The 18,980-nt window shown below is 34.2% G+C and overlaps 1 protein-coding gene across 10 annotated transcripts in view; it reads right to left on the bottom strand.

The window, feature by feature from the left end:
* The window catches only part of LOC144372016 (lysine-specific demethylase 5C-like), a 37,019-nt gene extending 26,596 nt beyond the window's left edge, over positions 1-10,423 (bottom strand). For 2 of the 10 annotated variants that reach the window (XR_013432059.1, XM_078035440.1), the window contains exons 1-8: positions 10,179-10,423; positions 9,886-10,042; positions 8,679-8,756; positions 7,633-7,755; positions 7,170-7,340; positions 6,537-6,671; positions 374-497; positions 88-254 (exon numbers count right to left, since the gene is read on the bottom strand). Coding sequence is in view for 9 of the 10 variants with exons in the window: in XM_078035440.1 (XP_077891566.1) it covers positions 88-254; positions 374-497; positions 6,537-6,671; positions 7,170-7,340; positions 7,633-7,755; positions 8,679-8,756; positions 9,886-10,042; positions 10,179-10,207 (984 nt within the window). In the remaining variant the exon portion in view is untranslated. Of the gene's footprint in view, positions 1-87; positions 255-373; positions 498-6,536; positions 6,672-7,169; positions 7,341-7,632; positions 7,756-8,678; positions 8,757-9,885; positions 10,050-10,128 lie in introns of those variants that run through there. The other 8 variants (XM_078035438.1, XM_078035437.1, XM_078035434.1 and 5 more) reach the window with 7 other exon arrangements.
* Between the last annotated feature and the right edge of the window lie 8,557 nt (positions 10,424-18,980).

The following is an 18,980-nucleotide window of genomic DNA, read 5'->3' as shown; positions in this document are numbered from 1 at the left end:
ATGTCATAAAATATAATAATAACTGAATCTAATTTAAATAGTTTAAAACTGGTTTAAAAAAAAAAAAAAAAACAGGTGAATTCTTACAAATGGGGTAGTGTAGTGATTCTTCCTGAGTCGCATAGTCATCTTGGTGCAGGGTTCTATGCTGTGACTCAAGTCCTCTTTAGATAATGTTGATACTACTTTCCCATCCCCACTATGTTCTTCTTTCACCGTAAGAGTTGGGGGACACGACATAACCCCTTCTTTACCTGTGGAGTCAGAAATAACTCTGAAAACATCCTTTTCTGGCATCAAGATTTATAAACCATTCCTCTCATGGTATTTTAGTAGTCTGTCTTTCACACTGACTTAGCCAGTTAAGGTTTACCTTTCTTCCGTAGAGTTTTGTCCTTAGCCACAAGCCCCAGACCCATCATCTTGGGGCCTGCCCCATATATTTGTAGTTTCTTTAGCTCTGGATTTTTCTCAATGTCCTCTTCTGTGGGCTCTGGCTATTAAAAGAAAGTTCAAACAAAGATGAGAGCTTTATATGTAAATACACAACACTTTGTAGGTAACATACAGACTTTCATATTTAGAAAACACCCCTGTGTTATAAAAGTAAAAGAGATCACAAAGATTAAAAGCTTCCAACAATTTTCATCCATTTGTGAATGTTTTACCTGTGGGCAAGGTATAACCAGGTAAGAAAAAAATGAATAAAAATATTTCTAAGATAATTTTTATTTCTCAGTTTTTTCATATTGTAAAAGATATTGAAATAACCATGTTGGCAACAAAACGGATGCTTAAATTTCATAAGTTACACCATATAGTAGAGAATCCAACATAAATAACCTTTCTACAAAGATATAAAAGACACAAAGTTAAAAGAGGATTCCTTTTCTCTTTAAAAGAAAATAATTAGAAATTAGTCTTCTCTCCAGTATAATAAGAGAACTAGGAAAACGTAAATCCATAATTTGCCAAAATATGTATTTTTATGTGTGTGTATGCATATATATCAATCATTTTCAGCATGTAACTATTTTTAGTGAACATTGGGATATATTTTATTTATACTTTATCTGTAATACACTTTCAATTAATCCTATTACACTTCTCCTTCCCATGTAACATTTCTTAGATTATTTTCTATACATAAGTTTATATACACTTAAATCTATATAAATTTTCTGTATATAAAAACACAGATGGAAACACAAATAACATTATTTTTCTCATATTAATTTGTGTAACTAAGTACTCTGTATGAAAAAAATCAATGTGTATTCTAGAATACCAACATATAGCTGGACCGATGAATACACATCTTGGTATTCTAGAACTAATATCTATTCTTTCATTACACAACACTGAAGGTATTTCCAAATTTGGGGAATCATAAATAATAATGCTATTCATTCAATTAATTATATTTTTTGTTTTCCCTATTTTGTAATGTTCTAAAGTTGAGAGAACTTACTGACTTTATTGTCAATAAGAAAATTGAAGGTTATAAAGTCAACACACAAAAATTTTCTTGTTCCAATAATAAACTGGCTGAAAAACAAATGTTAAAAGCAACAATCTCATGCAGAGATAACAGCCAAACTTGTTAAAGAGTTCATCTTTTCACACATAAATCAACCTATCTTAAATTATAACTACATCAATTTCTCCATCTAACCTACAAAACCATTATTTCTCCTGCTGAAAATCAACTTAGGGTCAGATACTTGAAAATTAAAAGCAGTCCCCATGCTCCAGAACCCCTACAATTATTCAAATTGGCTCTTTCTAAAATGTTTAAAATTGCTACAACACAGGCTATGGTTTGTCCTTGTGCTTTCTGCCTCTTGACTAACTGACGTTGGTACTTACCCCTGTAATCCTGTGTACTATGCTATGTCACTCATTTTGAGAAAAAAAAAAAAAAATCAAACTTTTTTTTTAAAGTCATTGATCTCTCCATGTCATCAGTCACTTCTATAGATTAAGACTGGCAAATAATTCTTCTCAAACTACAACAAAGAATCATCAGAAGAAATCCTTCCAAACTCATTCTATGAAGCTAGCATTATTAGCCCATTACCAAAACTAGACAAGGACATTACAAAAAAAGAAAACTAGAAACCAAATTCCCTCATGAGTGCAAAAATTCTCAACAAAACACTAGCAAGTTAAATATAACACATGAAAAACATCATTCACCATAATAATGTTGTTTTCATTCCAGGGATATGAGGATGCTTCAGCATGTACAAATCAACAAATGTAATCTACCACATAAATAAAAATGAGAAATAAAAACCACATTATCAATTATCATGTCAACCAATGCAGAAAAGCATTTCATGAAATTCACTGGGCTTTCATAATAAAAGCCCTAAACAAATTAGGTACAGGAGAATCATCTCTTGATAAAGGCACAACAAATTTACAGCTAAGATCAGAGAAAATGGAGAAAAACTGAAAGTACTTCCTCTAAAATTAGGAACAAGACAAAATCCTCTCTTATGGCTCTTATTCAATGTAGTACTAGATATTTTAGCCAGATCAATTAGGTAATTGAATAATTATTAGAATAAAATAAAAAGGTATACAATCAGGAAGGGATGAAGTCAAATTATCCGTGTTTGAAGATATAATTTTCTACTTAGACAAAAATTCCATCATAAGATTATTACAAATGATTAACAAATTCAGGAAAATTGTAGGATATTAAGTCAACATATAAAAATTAGTAACTTTTCTTGTTCCAATAATAAATTTTCTGAGAATGATAAAAGCAAACCCATTCATGATAGCCACACAAAGACAAAACTGCTAGGTATAAATTTAACCAAGAAAGTGAAAAACTTCTAAATTAAAACTGAAGGAAAAAAGAAAAGCAATTAAGATGACACAAAAAAATGGGAAGAACTCCCATGTTCATGGGTTGGAAGTATTAACAGCCCACACTACTAATTCTAATTGAATGTCTATATTACCTAAAGCATTCTAAAGACTGAATGCAATCCCAATCAAAATATTTATAGCATTTTTCATAAAACTAGAAAAGAAATCATCATAAAATTCACATGTTAGTACAAAAGATTCCCAAAGGCCAAATAATCCTGAGCAGAAAGAGTAATGCTAGAGATATCACAATACCAGATTTTAAAACTTAACTACAGAGACTTTAAAAAAAAAAAAACAAAAAAACCATGAACCACCACCACCAAAAACTAGTATGATATTGGCATAAAAATAAGACACTTGTACTCTAGATGGAATAGAGTCCAACAACAACAAAAATTAAAATAAAGTTTGTCTACAGCCAACTGTCTCAAACACACACGGAAGGTAAGTATTTCCATAATGGTACTGGGTAAATTGCAATCCTCATCCAAAAGATTGAAAATTCACCAGTATCTCTTACTCTATAGAAACATCAACTTAAAATAGATCAAACACCTTAATATAAGATCTAAAACTGAAAATAATAGAGAGAATCTTAGAGGAAACACTTCAAGACACTGGTACAGGAAATGACATTCTGGATAGACACCAAAGCACAGGAAACTAAAGCAAAAATTGACATTTTATCAGATTAAAAACTCAGAATAGTGAACAATAATAAATCAACAAGAGACCATTTATAAGGTGGGACAAAATATTTGTCAGCTATTCATTTGACAAGTTAGTATAAGAAATTCAAAATCAACAAAATAAACAAGCAATCCAATTTTTAAATGGGCAAAGATTCGGGAAAGTTCTCAAAATAAAAAAATATAATGCAAATTTAATTGCAAACAAATGAAAAATGTGCAATATTATTATTCATCAGAGAAATGCAAATCAAAACTATGAGACACAGTTGCATCCAGTTAGAATGTCTATTACCAAACAAAAAAAAAATATAAGAATAAATACTGGTTGGGGGGAATGTAAATTAGTATAGTCATAAAAGAACAGTCTGGAGATTCCTCAAGAGCTAAAAATAAAACTATTACATGATCCAGCTGCACCACTCTGAAATAAATCAAAGGAAATAAATCAATATGCCAAAGATATTTCTAAGTCCATATTTATTTCAGCAGTATTCATGGTAACTAAGATAAGGAATCAGATGCTTCTATGCAATCAGATATAATTAACAAATAAATGAATAAAGAAAATGTGATGGAAAGCTGGGAATGGAACCACCATTTGACCCAGCTATCCCCCTTCTCGTACTATTCCCTAAAGACCTTAAAAGAGCGTACTATAAGGGATACTGCTACATCGATATTCATACCAGCACAATTCACAATAGCTAGACTGTGGAACCAACCTAGATGCCATTCAATAGATAAATGGATAAAAAAAAAAAAAGTGGAATTTATACACAATGGAGTATTAGTCAGCACTAAAAAATGACAAAATCATGGCATTTGCAGGGAAATGGATGGCATTAGAGCAGATTATGCTAAGTGAAGCTAGCCAATCCCTAAAAAACAAATGCCAAATGTCATCTTTGATATAAGGAAAGCAACTAAGAACAGAGCAGGGAGGAAGAGCATGAGAAGAAGATTAACATTAAACAGGGACAAGAGGTGGGAGGGAAAGGGAGAGAAGAGAAATTGCATGGAAATGGAAGGAGACCCTCATTGTTATACAAAATTACATATAAGAGGAAGTGAGGGGAAAGTGGAAAAAAAATACAAGGGAGAAATGAGGTTCAGTAGATGGAGTAGACAGAGAAGATGGGAGGGGATGGGAGGGGAGGGGGAATAGTAGCGATAGGAAAGGCAACAGAATACAAGAGTTACTAGTATAGCAGTCTGTAAAAACGTGGATGTGTAAATGATGTAATTCTGCAATCTATACTTGGGAAAAATTGGGAGTTCATAACCCACTTGAATCAAATGTATGAAATATAATATGTCAAGAGCTTTGTAGTGTTTTGAACTAATAATAAAAAAATTAAATAAAAAAATTTTAAAAAAAGAAAATATGACTGATAGAAAATGTAACTAATATTCACCACATTCAGTCAAGAATAATCATTACAATTTCCAGAAAAATAGATATTCCGTTATGAAACAAAAGATGTCTATATCTGACTGATCTTAAAACTGATCTTCTTTTTTCTTTTTCCCAGATGCAATTCCTTCCATAAGGTATTAAAGCACTAATGTAGAATCCAGCTGATTTTAATAGAAAATTCTCAATTTTTTGTTCTACATGCTCAAGTTTAAAATTTTCAAAATTTAATATTATTCAGACGTAAGTCTGTAATCCAGCTAGACAAAAGAGCAGAGCAGAACGATCACAAATGCAAAGCTATAAAGGGAAACTCAGCAAGACCCATCTTAAATTTTAAAAAGGTTTGAAGTTGGTGCAGTGGTACATGCTTGTAATCTTAGAGGCTCAGGAGGCTGAGGAAAGAGGATTATAAGATTAAAGGCTTCCCAGCAATTTAGCAAGGCCCTAAAACAACTCAGTCCTATCTCTAAAATAAATATGAAAAAGGGTAGGAAATATGGCTGATAAGTGCCCCTGAGTTCAAATCCTGGTATCAAAAAAAGAAAGGTTTGGAGATGTAGCTCAACTGTGCAGTCCTTGCCTAGCATGCAAGGCCCAGGATTCAAGCTCCCGTACCATGCACACACAAAACAGAGCCACAAAACTCCTAAAAATACACAACTTCAGTCTGATTTACTTCACTGTAATTTATGTTACAGACATATAAAATAGTATGAAAAACTGTATGTAGAATATTCAAAATTGGCTTAGCAAGAAGAAAAGTAATAAAACTATACTGTTCAGTTTCAACTCTTTGTTATATTTGGCAATGTAAAGCTTGCTGTCCAATTCTTAAGACACCATAAGGCACAAGCTTGTGTCTCTGGTAAATGCTAATTAATCCAGAGCCAAGCTTCCTCTAAGAGAAAGGCATAAACACCTTACAGTCAGCCAGTCTGTCCAGCCTTAGTTAGGGGACTATAATATTCTATCTTAATTATTCCAGACTAGATATCATGTAACTAGGGAATACCTGCATAGCTTATATAGCTTAAGTCTCCTAACCGTATTCCAAGGACTCAATCCTCCTAACCTGTTTACTAAGACTAACTCCTGACTAAGACTGCAGTTTCCCAGTAACCTTGAGTGATATATAGTGACTTATTTTTGAAGACTTATCAGTATGAAAAACTACTTAGTTGAGCCTTTCCTGTGTCCTTCCTTGCAGCAAGGTTTTATTAACCATAACTTAAAAGATCACAGAACAATAGTTAAAAAAACAAATTGTATGATCTACTTTACAAAACTCAACCTGTTTCAAAAAAATCAAGTGTATTAAAAGCTTTATGTTTGCTTTTAAAATGTGAAATAGTAAAATTGCAATAACAAAATAACTGTAAACAATAATAATAAAATAACTGAAATTCATTTCCAACCATCTTCATATTGAACCAGGGTTACATTAAAAATGGAAGGGAAAAAAAGAATACAATATAAAAACGCAAAAGCAAGTTTAAGATAAACTTTACCTACTTATAAAAAGTTAAACATATACTCACTTCAGGTTGTAGTCTTTTTGCCCGCCGACTGTAGCTGCTGAACTTTGAAGGCTGGACAGACTGTCTAAGGGGGATGCTATGGGGCTTGTATTCCTTGTCTTTTTCCTCACTGTCAAATGGATGTGTATTACACTGCTGAACAAGAAAAGGATTGGGTCAGGAATTGAGTAACTGTTACAATTAACTAAAGACCTCTGGAGTAAAAAAAAATATAATTCAAATAAATCTACTCACTCAGCAATAGAGGATATTTAAGTAAATATCCTCTAATTTCCCTGGACGTTTATGAGCAAACTGAAAAGCAGAGTGAAACAAATATGGTCTTTGGACTATGGAGATCTGAACCTTAAGTTTTATCACCAGTCTTAAGATCTGATTCATTAAAAGGTCTTAGCAGACAGGGAACTGCTGAGTTAACAGGGTAAGTACCCTCTATTGCTTATATAATTAGCAAAGCAGATATAAGATTTCTTTATACAAACAGGTTGCCCAGGGCTAACTTCTGTATCTCCAGACTCTTTATACAAACTTAGAACATCACAATGTAGGACAAAAGCACAAATTAAAAAAGGGAAGATAACAACAAAAACAATTAAATCATATTAGGGCCCCAAACCATATAAGGGTCCTCACCACAAGGTTGGCTCCAGATTGAAACATTTCATAGGGGTAAATGATGCGTTCATAGTGAGATCGTAGCAGAGATCCGATATTTTTTCCTGGTGGGTAATTAAGGCGCTGGGCTACCCGAGCCCACCGACGGTCCTTGCATATGGCTTCATAGCCACCCTCTTCCATTACGATCTGAAAAGATACAAAGGAATGTGAATAAACTGTGACAATACTGGAGAGATCTCCCCCCCACCGAAAAAAGAAGAAGAAATAGCACTAAAACTTGAAATCTGGGATGTAATCATCCCCAATGCCAACCATTTTAGGACCAAATATATTAAAAATATTATCAGGTTCTACATTCATTCCTTTACTACCACAAAGATACAATGTTCTACTACCAAGCACAAGCATCCTCTATAAAAGAACACTTTCTTTCTTTCCTTTTCTTTTTTTTTTTTTTTAGCGTATCAACTACTCTTACCTTACTAAGACTGTAGAGGTCCAAGATCTTCCGCTCCACATTGGGAATCTTTAATGAAGAGCCTTGGATTTCCCAGAACTTTGCAATCTGATCCAAATAGTTCAGTTTCACTCTTGTCTGAGCCTGAGGAGGAGAAGGCCCTATGAAGCTGGCTTATTCCTTAACTTGACTTTGTTCCAGTGCAAAGTGGGTGAAGAAGCAGTATCTTTATAGTACCAGTTCTCTATTAATATACTATATTTCAGGCTTTACTGCGTAGCTTCCCATGAATATCCACAAAAAGCTCAAATAAGCTGGGTCTTCAAGAGGAAATAAGGTGATACTTTAAATGAAAAAGTCTTCAGAGGCTACATTTAAAGAATTATGCAGGGCTTAAAGATGGCTTGCTTAAGACTTTTTAGGCTCTATTTAATGTTTTCCTTCAGATATCCAACTACAGATAAAGCAATCAAAAAAAAAAACCACTAAAATATTTTTCCATTCTATGTCAAATATTATCAAAATTCATTTTCTGAAAATTATCCCTTTTTAACTTTTCAGTCAAATGAAGCTTCCAGTACCCATTCTACTGAAAAATCACAGCAGTAAAACAAAGTGTCAGTAAAACAAAATTGAATACTAATTTGAACATGAATACTTGGTTGACTGTTTTAAGATGCAATCTTTGCTTCTGAGAGTCTACTTTACTCAAGATGTTTAAAGGCCCTTTTACCCTTGAGAAAATTCAAAATGATAAGAAAGGTTGATATAGAAAAAGAAATGAGAAACTAGTTATTTATCTATTTTTGATAGCTCTAAGCTCACTCTATTGCAGAATACATGAATCATTTCCAGAAATTTAAGGCCTTCCTCATAATCCCACCTTTTACAACAGTAATAATACATTTTCAAAAGACTTCCTGAAAAATCAATACTCTAAGAGGAAATTGTAGTTAAAATTAAATATGCATGATTTCAAAGCCTAGATCCTTAACTACATTATTATAAAACTAACAGACAAGATTAAAACTTAGGTTCCTCTATAAAAGTGAACTTCACAAACTTACTTCCAGTTCATTCAGCCTCTGGATTCGAGGAGTAAATCTAAAGTTGTCAACTTCTACTGCAAAAGGAGGTTGCCAATCCTAGAAGTTAAAAAAAAAAAAAAATAGGTGATTACAGCACAATGGAGAAGAAAGAGGATGAGATTTATAATCATTTGTTTCTACCTTCCTACTTATTTGCATTTTCAAAAGCTTCCAATGATTGCTTCTTGAAAATAAAGTTAAAAAAGAAGAGCCATAAGGAAAAAAGCCTATTAATCAATGCTCTTCTTCATCTTTAACACTCAAAAATCAAAATGAATAAAAAACCTCCACATCCTAAGAGCTAACTTTACAGAAGGAAAAAAGAGAAAAGGCATAAGTGAATAAAAGTATATCTTAAGAAGAATGAAAATAAACCTAATGTGAACAAAATTTATTTTCAAACCAATAAATAATTCTTAGCCTCAGTACTCTGGAAAAGTTGCATCTAACTATAAATATCAATTCTAAGAGAAATATGAACATATAAATAGAAAAAAAAGCAAATGTGCAGACAGAGTAAAAACCTGCCAAAAGAGCAGTAGGCTGTGCATAAATTTAGCCATCATTGTAGTTAGAAATTTAAGGCCTTAAACATTGTTTTGTTTAAATAATGATTCATTTTGTCAGCATTCTTTATTTTTAATTAAAGCAGGGTATGTAGTTGGAGGAGTGTTTGCACACGGCGCTGGGTTCAATCCCCAGCAACTCCAAAAATTTAAAGAAATATTTTTTTTAAAGATACACTTTTAATTAAGCCAAATTCCTACCAGTTTCAATTAATAGTTTCAAATCATCAACAGAAGAGGCCTTTCCGCATGCTCCGTGCCTTTTTGTTTGTTTTTACACATTCCCAAGTTAAGGGAGAGAGGAAAAAAAAATCCCTGGCCAAATTGCTAATAACAACACAAATTTTTGTGTTATTCGCTGTTTCTGTTATTAAATCAAGTACTTCTGACTACGTTAATTTCTTCAACATATGGCTCTCTGCAGAAACATTCCACGTCAAATCTTCATAACAAAGAATTTGGCAATTGGGCAAATTTCCTGAGGCCCGGACTTGATAAGAAAGATAAGAAATGAGTTAGAAAGATTCAAATCTCAACTCTGAGAATCTAAACTTTAGATTCATAAATCTGAGGCCTTGTTAAATGAAAGCATTACCCTACTCCACGTTAAGCATACTTACCGCAGGTGGGCGTATCTTGCAAATGCCGGACTTCTCTGCGATCGGCCTGATCTTGGCTATGTAGCCAAGGGGGTCTCGAAATTCTGCCCAGCTAGGTTCGAACACCGGGCACTCAGGCGGAGGTAGGAAATCTTCGGACGCTGGCTCCATGTCCGACCTGAGTACTAAGACGCAAAATAAAATTCAATCTTTTCAGCGATGCATGGAACTTCCAGCTAAACACCGCGGCCGCAGGAACTTTACTTGCTTCCAAATTCCAGAGTTAGTTTAATCCCTGAAGCTGTTTACCAAACCTCATGGCTCTCAGTTTTGCAGCCACCATCTTGACTCTTCGGTGTTCCGCCTACTAATTCCGTGTCACTCCGCGGATCTATACTTCAGGCGTTATCTCCAAACCTGACACTCGTTTTACATGCTAAGTAAAAAATGAAAATGGAGGACCGAGTTCACCATGGGAAAATATTTTCAGCCTGACGGTTCGCCCACCTAACTTAAAGAGTTCTCCAGCGGAACGGAAGGGAAGATTTTAAATAGTATCACCGGATCTTTTTTCAAGGGAAGCATTGCGCACGTCACGCCTGCGCAGTAAACAGGAGAGTAAAACCAGCACGTGCGGTTGAGCCGAGAGAGAATTACTATCACAAGATTCCGCTCAGTATTTCTTAGTAGGTTAATTTCTTCAGTGTAAGCATAATTTGGATTAATAATTTCTAATGAATGATGAGAAGCTAAAACAATGTTTCTATTTTTTCTGCGGGTACAAGCTACAAGGAACTTAATGTGTTTACGAAAGTCCATGCCAACAGCATATTAAGCCTTAATGTATTTCCAGATACATACTATTTGTTGGCTTTTGTGAAGAAAACTGTTACTACAATTTTATCATCATGTTACAATTTTGTTCATATACAGTGTTTCACTGACACTTAACTTTCCTTTTGTACATTATCATTGCACTTCAGACAGGAAAAAGGTGCTAAAAAACTTGTATAAAATGTGTTATCCAATGTACATAAAATATACAGAACATGTTTTGAAAAGAAGACACTATGGGCAAGGGAGCAAAGCAAACTTTTGAACTGGCAATAACAGTTCTTTCATGTTTAATGTTGAAGCACAACGCAAATAACTAAAAAAAACTGCCAGAATTCCAGTCTGTCAATACAAACAAAACTCGAAATCTCCCACTCCCCCGCCCCAGTCAAGGACACACTATCAACAGAAAGTGACCAGATAGTAAATACAGCATAGTAAGTGTCAAATGATGGAATAAAATTAAACAATTTTCTAGTTCCATTTCTCTCAGAGACAATATATTTAAGAGAAAAAACGGAAAATGGTTGATCAGATTGATAAATGAGGAAACATTCCTTTTTAGAAGAGTATTTCAACTACACCTTGATAAATGAGGAAATGTTTCTTTGTAGAAGAGTATTTCAACTACACCTTGATAAATGAGGAAACATTTCTTTTTAGAGAAATATGTATATTTGACTGAGTCTGGCTTACTTTGATTAACATGATAATCTCCTATTCGTATTTCTGCAAATGGCATGATTTTTTCTTTTGTATGATTACAATTGCATTCATATACCACATTGCATTCATATACCACATTTTATCCATTTATTAATTGATGGGCACTTAGTTTGATTCCATTACTTGGGCAATGGGAATCTTGTCTTGATAAATGTGGATATGCTGAATTCACTTCCTTCAGATACATACTAAGGAGTAATGTAGCTGGATCATATGATAGTTCTCCTTTTAGTTTGGTGAGAAACTGCCATACTATTTCCATAGTGGATGAACTAATTTACATTCCCCTACATTTATTCCTATTTTTTTTTTTATTGATGATTGCCATCTGACTGGGATGGGAGGAAATCTCAATGAAGTTTTGATTTGCATTTCCCTGATACCTAAAGACGTTTGAAATAAATTGTGTAACACTAGTCACATGCTTTATGGAGAATTATTTGTTCGATCTATTCTGTTCAGTTTATTCTAAACAACACATTAAATGTGGATTTGGGACAAACTTGAGTTCAGGTTGCCCTCTAGTGCTGGAATAGTGACAATTGCACTAACCTTAGTCTTGGGGCAAACCAGGACTGTAACCTTGCAATAGTTTAAAGATCCACAGCATAGAGAAAAGGAGCAACTAGCCTAGAATTTCTTGAAGGACAAGAAAAAAACAAATTCAAATTATAAAGACTAAAATGAGTACTCAAGTCTTTAATGTGCAGATGGCATATGCATTTAAGCGAACAAAGGTCAAAAATCTTCAAGAAATCGTGACCTCAACAAATGAACAATTGATGTCAGTTGTTATGAGCCAGGATATAAGTGTCTTCACCAGACAAATTCCATTTTACTCCAAGACTCCATTTCATAAAGAAATGCTTCTCCCATGAGAAAACTCCCACCTCTGCAACCCACATCTCGCTTAGCACACCCTGATTGTCAATGGCATAGTGGCATAGTGATTGAAAAATATTTCTTTTATTCTTGTACAATGTATTCTCGTGCAGTGTAGCCTGACTTGGGTCACTTTGGCCCATTTCCTATGTTGCCATGGTATTGAATTACTGGCAGCTTGTGGTTTGGAGCTATAAAAAGGTACCCTACCTTCTACAAAGGGTCAAAGTTTGCAGAGGTAACTTGCTTGCTGCCCTTTTCTCCTGCCAGCAAATAAAGTTCCGTGTTCCACTTCAAGACTGACCTGGTGATTTATTTCAAACATGCCATAAACAAAAAACTTTTGGATGCAGAATTCAGTTTCTTTAAGGAATTTAAGTGAGCTTCAAGAAAATATAGGAGAAGATTCAATACTATGAGAAATTTAGCAGTGAGTGAGTAATCAATTGAAAAAAAAAGAGAACAGATTATTCAGTTTAAAAGTACACTAAGTGAAATTTACAACATGATAGGAGGCATCAGTAACCGATTACATCAAACAGAAAAAGAGATACTGAGTTTAAAAGCAGGCTACTTGAAAATATAGTCAGAGAAGATTTTAAAGGGGAAAGAAAGAAAAAAGAAAAAAGCTCACAAGACATTTTATATCTCATTGAAAATGCAAATATTTAAATTCTCAGAGTTCAAGAAGGAATTGAGAATGAGAGAAGAGATAAAAATATAAAGCTAAATGGACTGGGGATATTCCTTAGTTGATAAAGTGTTTGTCTCACATGCACAGGGCCCTGGGTTCAATCCCTAGCATCACCCCCTCCCCAGGAACAAATATATATATGGCTAAAAGCAGGAGGAGACTAAAAAAACAGAAAGTGTAGGGAAAGAAAAAAAAAAACACTTAGGAACAGGAAGATCAAAAGGCCCCCCAGTACACCCTAAGACATCCAGTGGTCAATCTCTCCAAGTTTAAAGATTAAGAGAAGATTTTCCTGGCAGTCAAAAAAAGCAGACTTCTTAGCAGAAATTCTACAAGTCAAAAAGAGAATGTCATGATATTTTCACAGTTCTGGAGGAATTAAACAAACAAAAAACACTGCCAATCAAGAATACTGTAGCCAGAAAAGATTTTTTTTTTTTTTTAGGTGGACACAATATCTTTATTTTACATTTATGTGATGCTGAGGATTGTGCCTCATGCATGCTAGGCAAGCACTCTACCACTGAGGCAAAACCCCAGTCCCAAGTTTTTTGTTGTTGTTGTTGTTTGTTTTTTTGTTTGTTTGTTTGTTTTGAAAAGGAGAAAATAAGAAATTCTCAAACTGAAGCTGAAATAATTTATCAACACCAGAACTGCCCTACAAAACCTAAAAGAAGTTCCTCAAACCAAAATAAATGCTAAAGACTAAAGTGGAAATATTAGAAGGTATAAAAATCACAGTTAACAATATATAGACTAAGTAAGAATACTAGCATATTTTACGTGGTAGAAACACGGTTAATATCTTTATTATGAAGACAAAAAACACCCCAAAATGAAAGTAATAACTACATTATTGTTCCAAAAAGTAGAAAATAAAGAAAGATTAATTGTGAATGGATTAATTTACCTAGTTAAAAGGCAAAGAGTAACTGATGGAGTTTGAGTAAACACCCACTTGTATTATGCTTCCAACTCTAAGAGCTCACTTCAACTCTGAGAACACACATAGACCACAATAGTTGGATGGCATAAGATATTCCATGCAGATGGTATACAAAAAAGGCAATAGTAGCATTTAAAGTAGCATAGACTTTAGATCAACCACAGCAAAGGGAGGGGGGAAAAGGCCATAGGATGGTAGATGGATCAACTCAGCAAAAAAAATAATAATTTTCAAACCAACTTGCATGCAATATTGAAACCCAAATATCTCTGGGACCCCTTAGGGATTCCAGTACACTACTTCAGTGGGTAGTCACATTAGAGACAGTTTTGAATAATGACTTTATTTAAATATGATGAAAATTCTATGCTCTGGGAAAAGTGAACTAGGATGCAGAGAGAAATAAAATGTTCTGCCTTCCAGAATCAGCAGATCAGGGAACATGCCATCTGAAAGTAGAATATAATCAGTAATGTCATGTTCCCAAGACTGAGAAGGCCAAAATAATGAGTAACATGTCACATGGATCCCATCCCAACCACACCCAGCATATATCTTGGCAATGGAGACATTGAGAGATCTGTCACATGCTACCTTTGCCCATCCCCAGAGAAACAGCTTAAAAATTCTGAAGTGTAATGTATACCTTTAAATATTACATAGCATAGGTCATTCTGGCTAACAACTCAGCTGTTTCAGCTAGTTTCAGCAACCAATCATTCCCAGTAGATATTTCATAGTTACAACTGAAAAAAATTAAAGGCTGAAAAATTCTTAGCTATCACTGAATTGAAGGGTGAAAAATTCGTAGCTATCATTCTACCTGTTGGGCACATAATCTAAGTAGACCTAGATTAAAGAATACTTGGAATAAGTTACAATTGATCACTGTGTTTTTAACACATTGTTAAATTTTTAATTGTTTTCTTTTTCTCTTTTTTGAAATAAAAAGGTTGTTGTTATTATTATTGTTATTATTATTATTATTATGTATTTTGTTTTTGTTTTGTATATTGTTTTGTTTGGGCAATAAGCCTGGACACGTTGGATGGATGCTTTACAACTAGGCTACCCTACAAGCCCAGCTGACAGATACCTAGTGATTCCCTAATCCATCCTAACCTTGCAAGATACTTCAAATTAAAGAATAGGTCAGGAAAAAAATACGCCACTATTGATTCTTCCCCACGTAGGGACAGCTTGATTGGAAACAGAAGAGACAAGAACAGTGGGAACTAAAGTTGAAGGAGATAAATATATAAACTGGGCACACTGCTTGGACCTCCACATGCCTTCTTTTAAAAAGCAGTTCATCTGGAGCCCTGCTTGGCTTAAGTCTTATGAGATCTATCACACTCCTCTGAAAACAACTTGTTATCTAGAGAAATGCAGGCCCAAAACACAAATAAGAAGACCACAAGTGATCCTGAAGAGCAAATTTTTGTTTCCTTCCCACAGGTCAGAGCCTTGGAGTTCAGACAGAACTATCCTGCTGTTTGTCAAATTACACAAGGTATATATGGGTGGAAAAATTTCCTGGGAACCCCAATAAAATAAAAGGGGAGGAGAGGCATGCTGTTTTCTCCTAAGAGGACTCACTGTCTCCCTCGAGAGATTCCTCTTTTCTCTTTTTCCATCCTTTCCATGATTTCTACTCTTGAGTGATATGACTGAAACATGATTGCAATTGTAAGAAACATTGAGAGTATTACCATGGCTGCTTTGTCTTTTTGGCAGGTCCTTGCCCTGTAACAAGAAGAAAGAGGATTCTTGGATCTTGCTAATGTGAAGACACCTGTACTGTAGGAGCAAGGGGAATAATGCAACTTTCTATCACATCTCACCCATTTGGGTGCTTTACATTGATTGCATCTGCATCCTATTCTCTCATGTGCAGCCCAGTTGTGCCAGAGCAGTAGGAGAGGCTTTCATGCAGACATGCCAAATAAAGTGCCTGGAGACAGCATTGGGTGTACAATTTATTGGGGAAAACTTGGAAGAAATCAGACTATTCCAATAAGAGAGGCTGGTAGCCCCTCCATTTCTTGTGGTGCTTTAATAAGGAGCACCTTCATGGCTGGATGAGTGACACATATGCCTTGCACAGTGTCCTCAGTTTTCTGCCTGTGCCCTCTCAGTGAGGGGTTTTATATATTAGGCTGCAGAAGCAGTGACATCAGTAGTTTTCCTATTTAATCAGCATGAGAAGGGTACACACAAGAACATTTTATGAAAAATGTTAATTGCAGGAAAGATAGCCAAGTCTTTTAAGATAATGTATATCTGGATTTCTGGTCCCAGGTTGCTCTTATTATTCTCTTAACTTAGCTACAATTCTGGGAACAGAGGTGAGGAATGTTTTTAACTATTCCCCATTTTTCAAATAATATACCTCTTATTTGCAGGAAAATAGGTGAAACCAGAGGACATCATGTTAAGCACAATAAGCCACAGAAATATGAGTATCATATGCTTTCTCTCATACATCAAAACAACGTGGAAAATGACCCAACTTTAAAATGAAAGAGGGATTATTTAGGAAGAAGGCCAGAATGGGAAATACAGCAGAAAATAAAATAAAAATGGATGGGCATGATCTTATAAGATGTATGCTTATATTGAAGTAGCACAAAGATCATATTTATCTGTAGAAATAATATCTTAACATATGTTAGGAAATCAAATGAGTGGGTGTCAAAACTGTGATGTTTTCACACAATGGAACAATATTTAGTCTCAGAAAGATATGAAGTATTTATATTTGCTGCATCATGAATAATCCTCCAAAATAGATAAATATGCAACATTTTGGAAAGGTAACTCAATTAAAAGAGAAAGCAGATAAATGCTTATTTGGGAATAGAGAAGTAGTACTGAGTTCTAGTTTGCTTTTGGAGAAACACAAATATTTTGGAAACAGAGGGATTCACAGCATTAAGAATGTACTAATCTCAGGCTGGGGTTATAGCTCAGTTTGGTATAGTGCCTGACTCACATGCTCAGCACACTGAGTTCAATCCCCAGTACCACAAGAAGAAAAAAATAACAAACATACTAATTTCATTGGTTTGTACTTCAATGTGTATATTTATATGGTTGGTTTTTGTATTACAAAGTTAAATCAAAAGAGAATGTTTTAATTTGGTATAAAAAATTGAGTTTTCTCAGTAAGTGCTCTAAAATTACTATGTCCTAAGTTTTTTTTTTTTTAATATCATCATTGGATTTGCTGCTTCCTATTTTTTAAAATCACTCAATTTTAATCTTGTAAAATATATTTTTAGGTTACATGAATATAATAATGGTACCATAATCTCATTTTACTCTGCTTGAAAAGGAACTGCAAAGCTTTTCCTTCCTGTGTCTTCTAGAGGAATGAGAGGAGTCTTGAGTACATCATTGTTCCTGATAAGAGGAATTACCTTTTTTTTTTTTACCTGAAAAATCAAGAAAGCACTCCAAGAACATTTTAACTGTAGTAAAACTGGAGGACAGTGTAAGAGTATAGCTTTCTTCTGAAAATAACAGTTAAGAAAAAAATTATATCAATCTACACTTTTTTTGATGGAGATGGTGGCATCTTGGTAGACTTAGAAATTTGAATAGATATTCAGCTGCCCTACAAAATCAGAAGACATGAATTTATCCATTTTTATAGACACTTATAAAATATTATACATTTGTTGTTGTTACTGGGCATTGAACCTAAGGATGCTCCACCAAAGAACCACATCCCCAGCCCTATTTTGTATGTTATTTAATGACAGGGTCTCTGTCTGAGTTGCCCAGGGATTCACCATTGTTGAGGCTGGCTTTAAACTGGAGAGCCTCCTGTCTCGGCCTCACAAGCTGCTGGCATTACAAGCATGCACTGCTGGGCCCAGCTAACAATTATGGATTTTAACATGATATCAAGCAGATGATTTTATTTTAAAAAAATGAACAAAACTTATCTTTGAAAGTCTGGACTAGTTCATGTACCACAAACTCAAATGAATTTTATTCATGAATCACAATAACAACTCATTATTTTCTCTAAAATCAGTGCATACATAAGGATCAAGTGTAAATGTCAATAAACAAAATGTTCTCTTTAAAGACATTCTCCCTACAATGGAGAAGAAAAAAATAGAAAGTATCATTTAATTGTATGACTTTGAGAAGAGTTTTTGTAAAGTTGTGCTGTCTGGGTAGGTCACCATATCTAACAGAAGCACTTTTAAAGAAAACAAGGATCCTAGTATCAATGCATGGTTAAATAAAGATAAGTTCTAGACAGTGAAGGGAGTAAACATAATTATCATTTTTGCCAGGATTTCCCATGTTTAGCAATATTACTATATGATAATCTACATTTCATCTTTGGTTATAAAACACTCTCTATATTTTATTTTTCAAAAGTTTGTAAATTTAATCATAATAAAATTAAGCAATTCTTTTCTTTAGCTATTCGGCTTCTCATTTTGAAAAATCTTAGTACCAAAAAGCAAGTAACCCAATCAGTAAATGGGCAAAAGTTGTAAAAAAGACAGTTGCTAAAAGAAAAAATTCATATGTCCAACCAATAAATGGGAAAAATTCTGTATCCTTAGCAACCTGGGAAATATAAACCAATACTACATAGATATTTCATCTCACTCCGCTCCAATGGCAATCATCAGGCAACAACCCACCGCCCACACCTTCAATGCTCGAGCGCGCACACACACGCACACACACACACACACACACTAAATGCTGGTCAAAATGTAAAGGAAATGGTACACATAATTTCTGGTGGTACTAAAAATTAGTATAATGAATTTGGAAAACAGTCTGGGATTCTGCAAAAGACTAACAATAAACCACCATATGACCCAGGTAAGTACCCCATTATTCCAAAAAACTAAAATCAACATGCTTTAGACATACATGCATTTATAACAGTGTAATTCATAATAACCAAGTCGTGGAAATAAATTTTTATCAATATACAGTTTACTTAGAAATAAAGAAGAATATAACCATGGCATTTGTTGATAAATCAACGAAACC

This window comes from Ictidomys tridecemlineatus, chromosome Y, assembly GCF_052094955.1.
Source record: "Ictidomys tridecemlineatus isolate mIctTri1 chromosome Y, mIctTri1.hap1, whole genome shotgun sequence".
NCBI lineage: Eukaryota > Metazoa > Chordata > Mammalia > Rodentia > Sciuridae > Ictidomys > Ictidomys tridecemlineatus.
The sequence above is the reverse complement of the archived record's forward strand: the minus strand, read 5'-3'. Positions and strand labels throughout refer to the sequence as shown.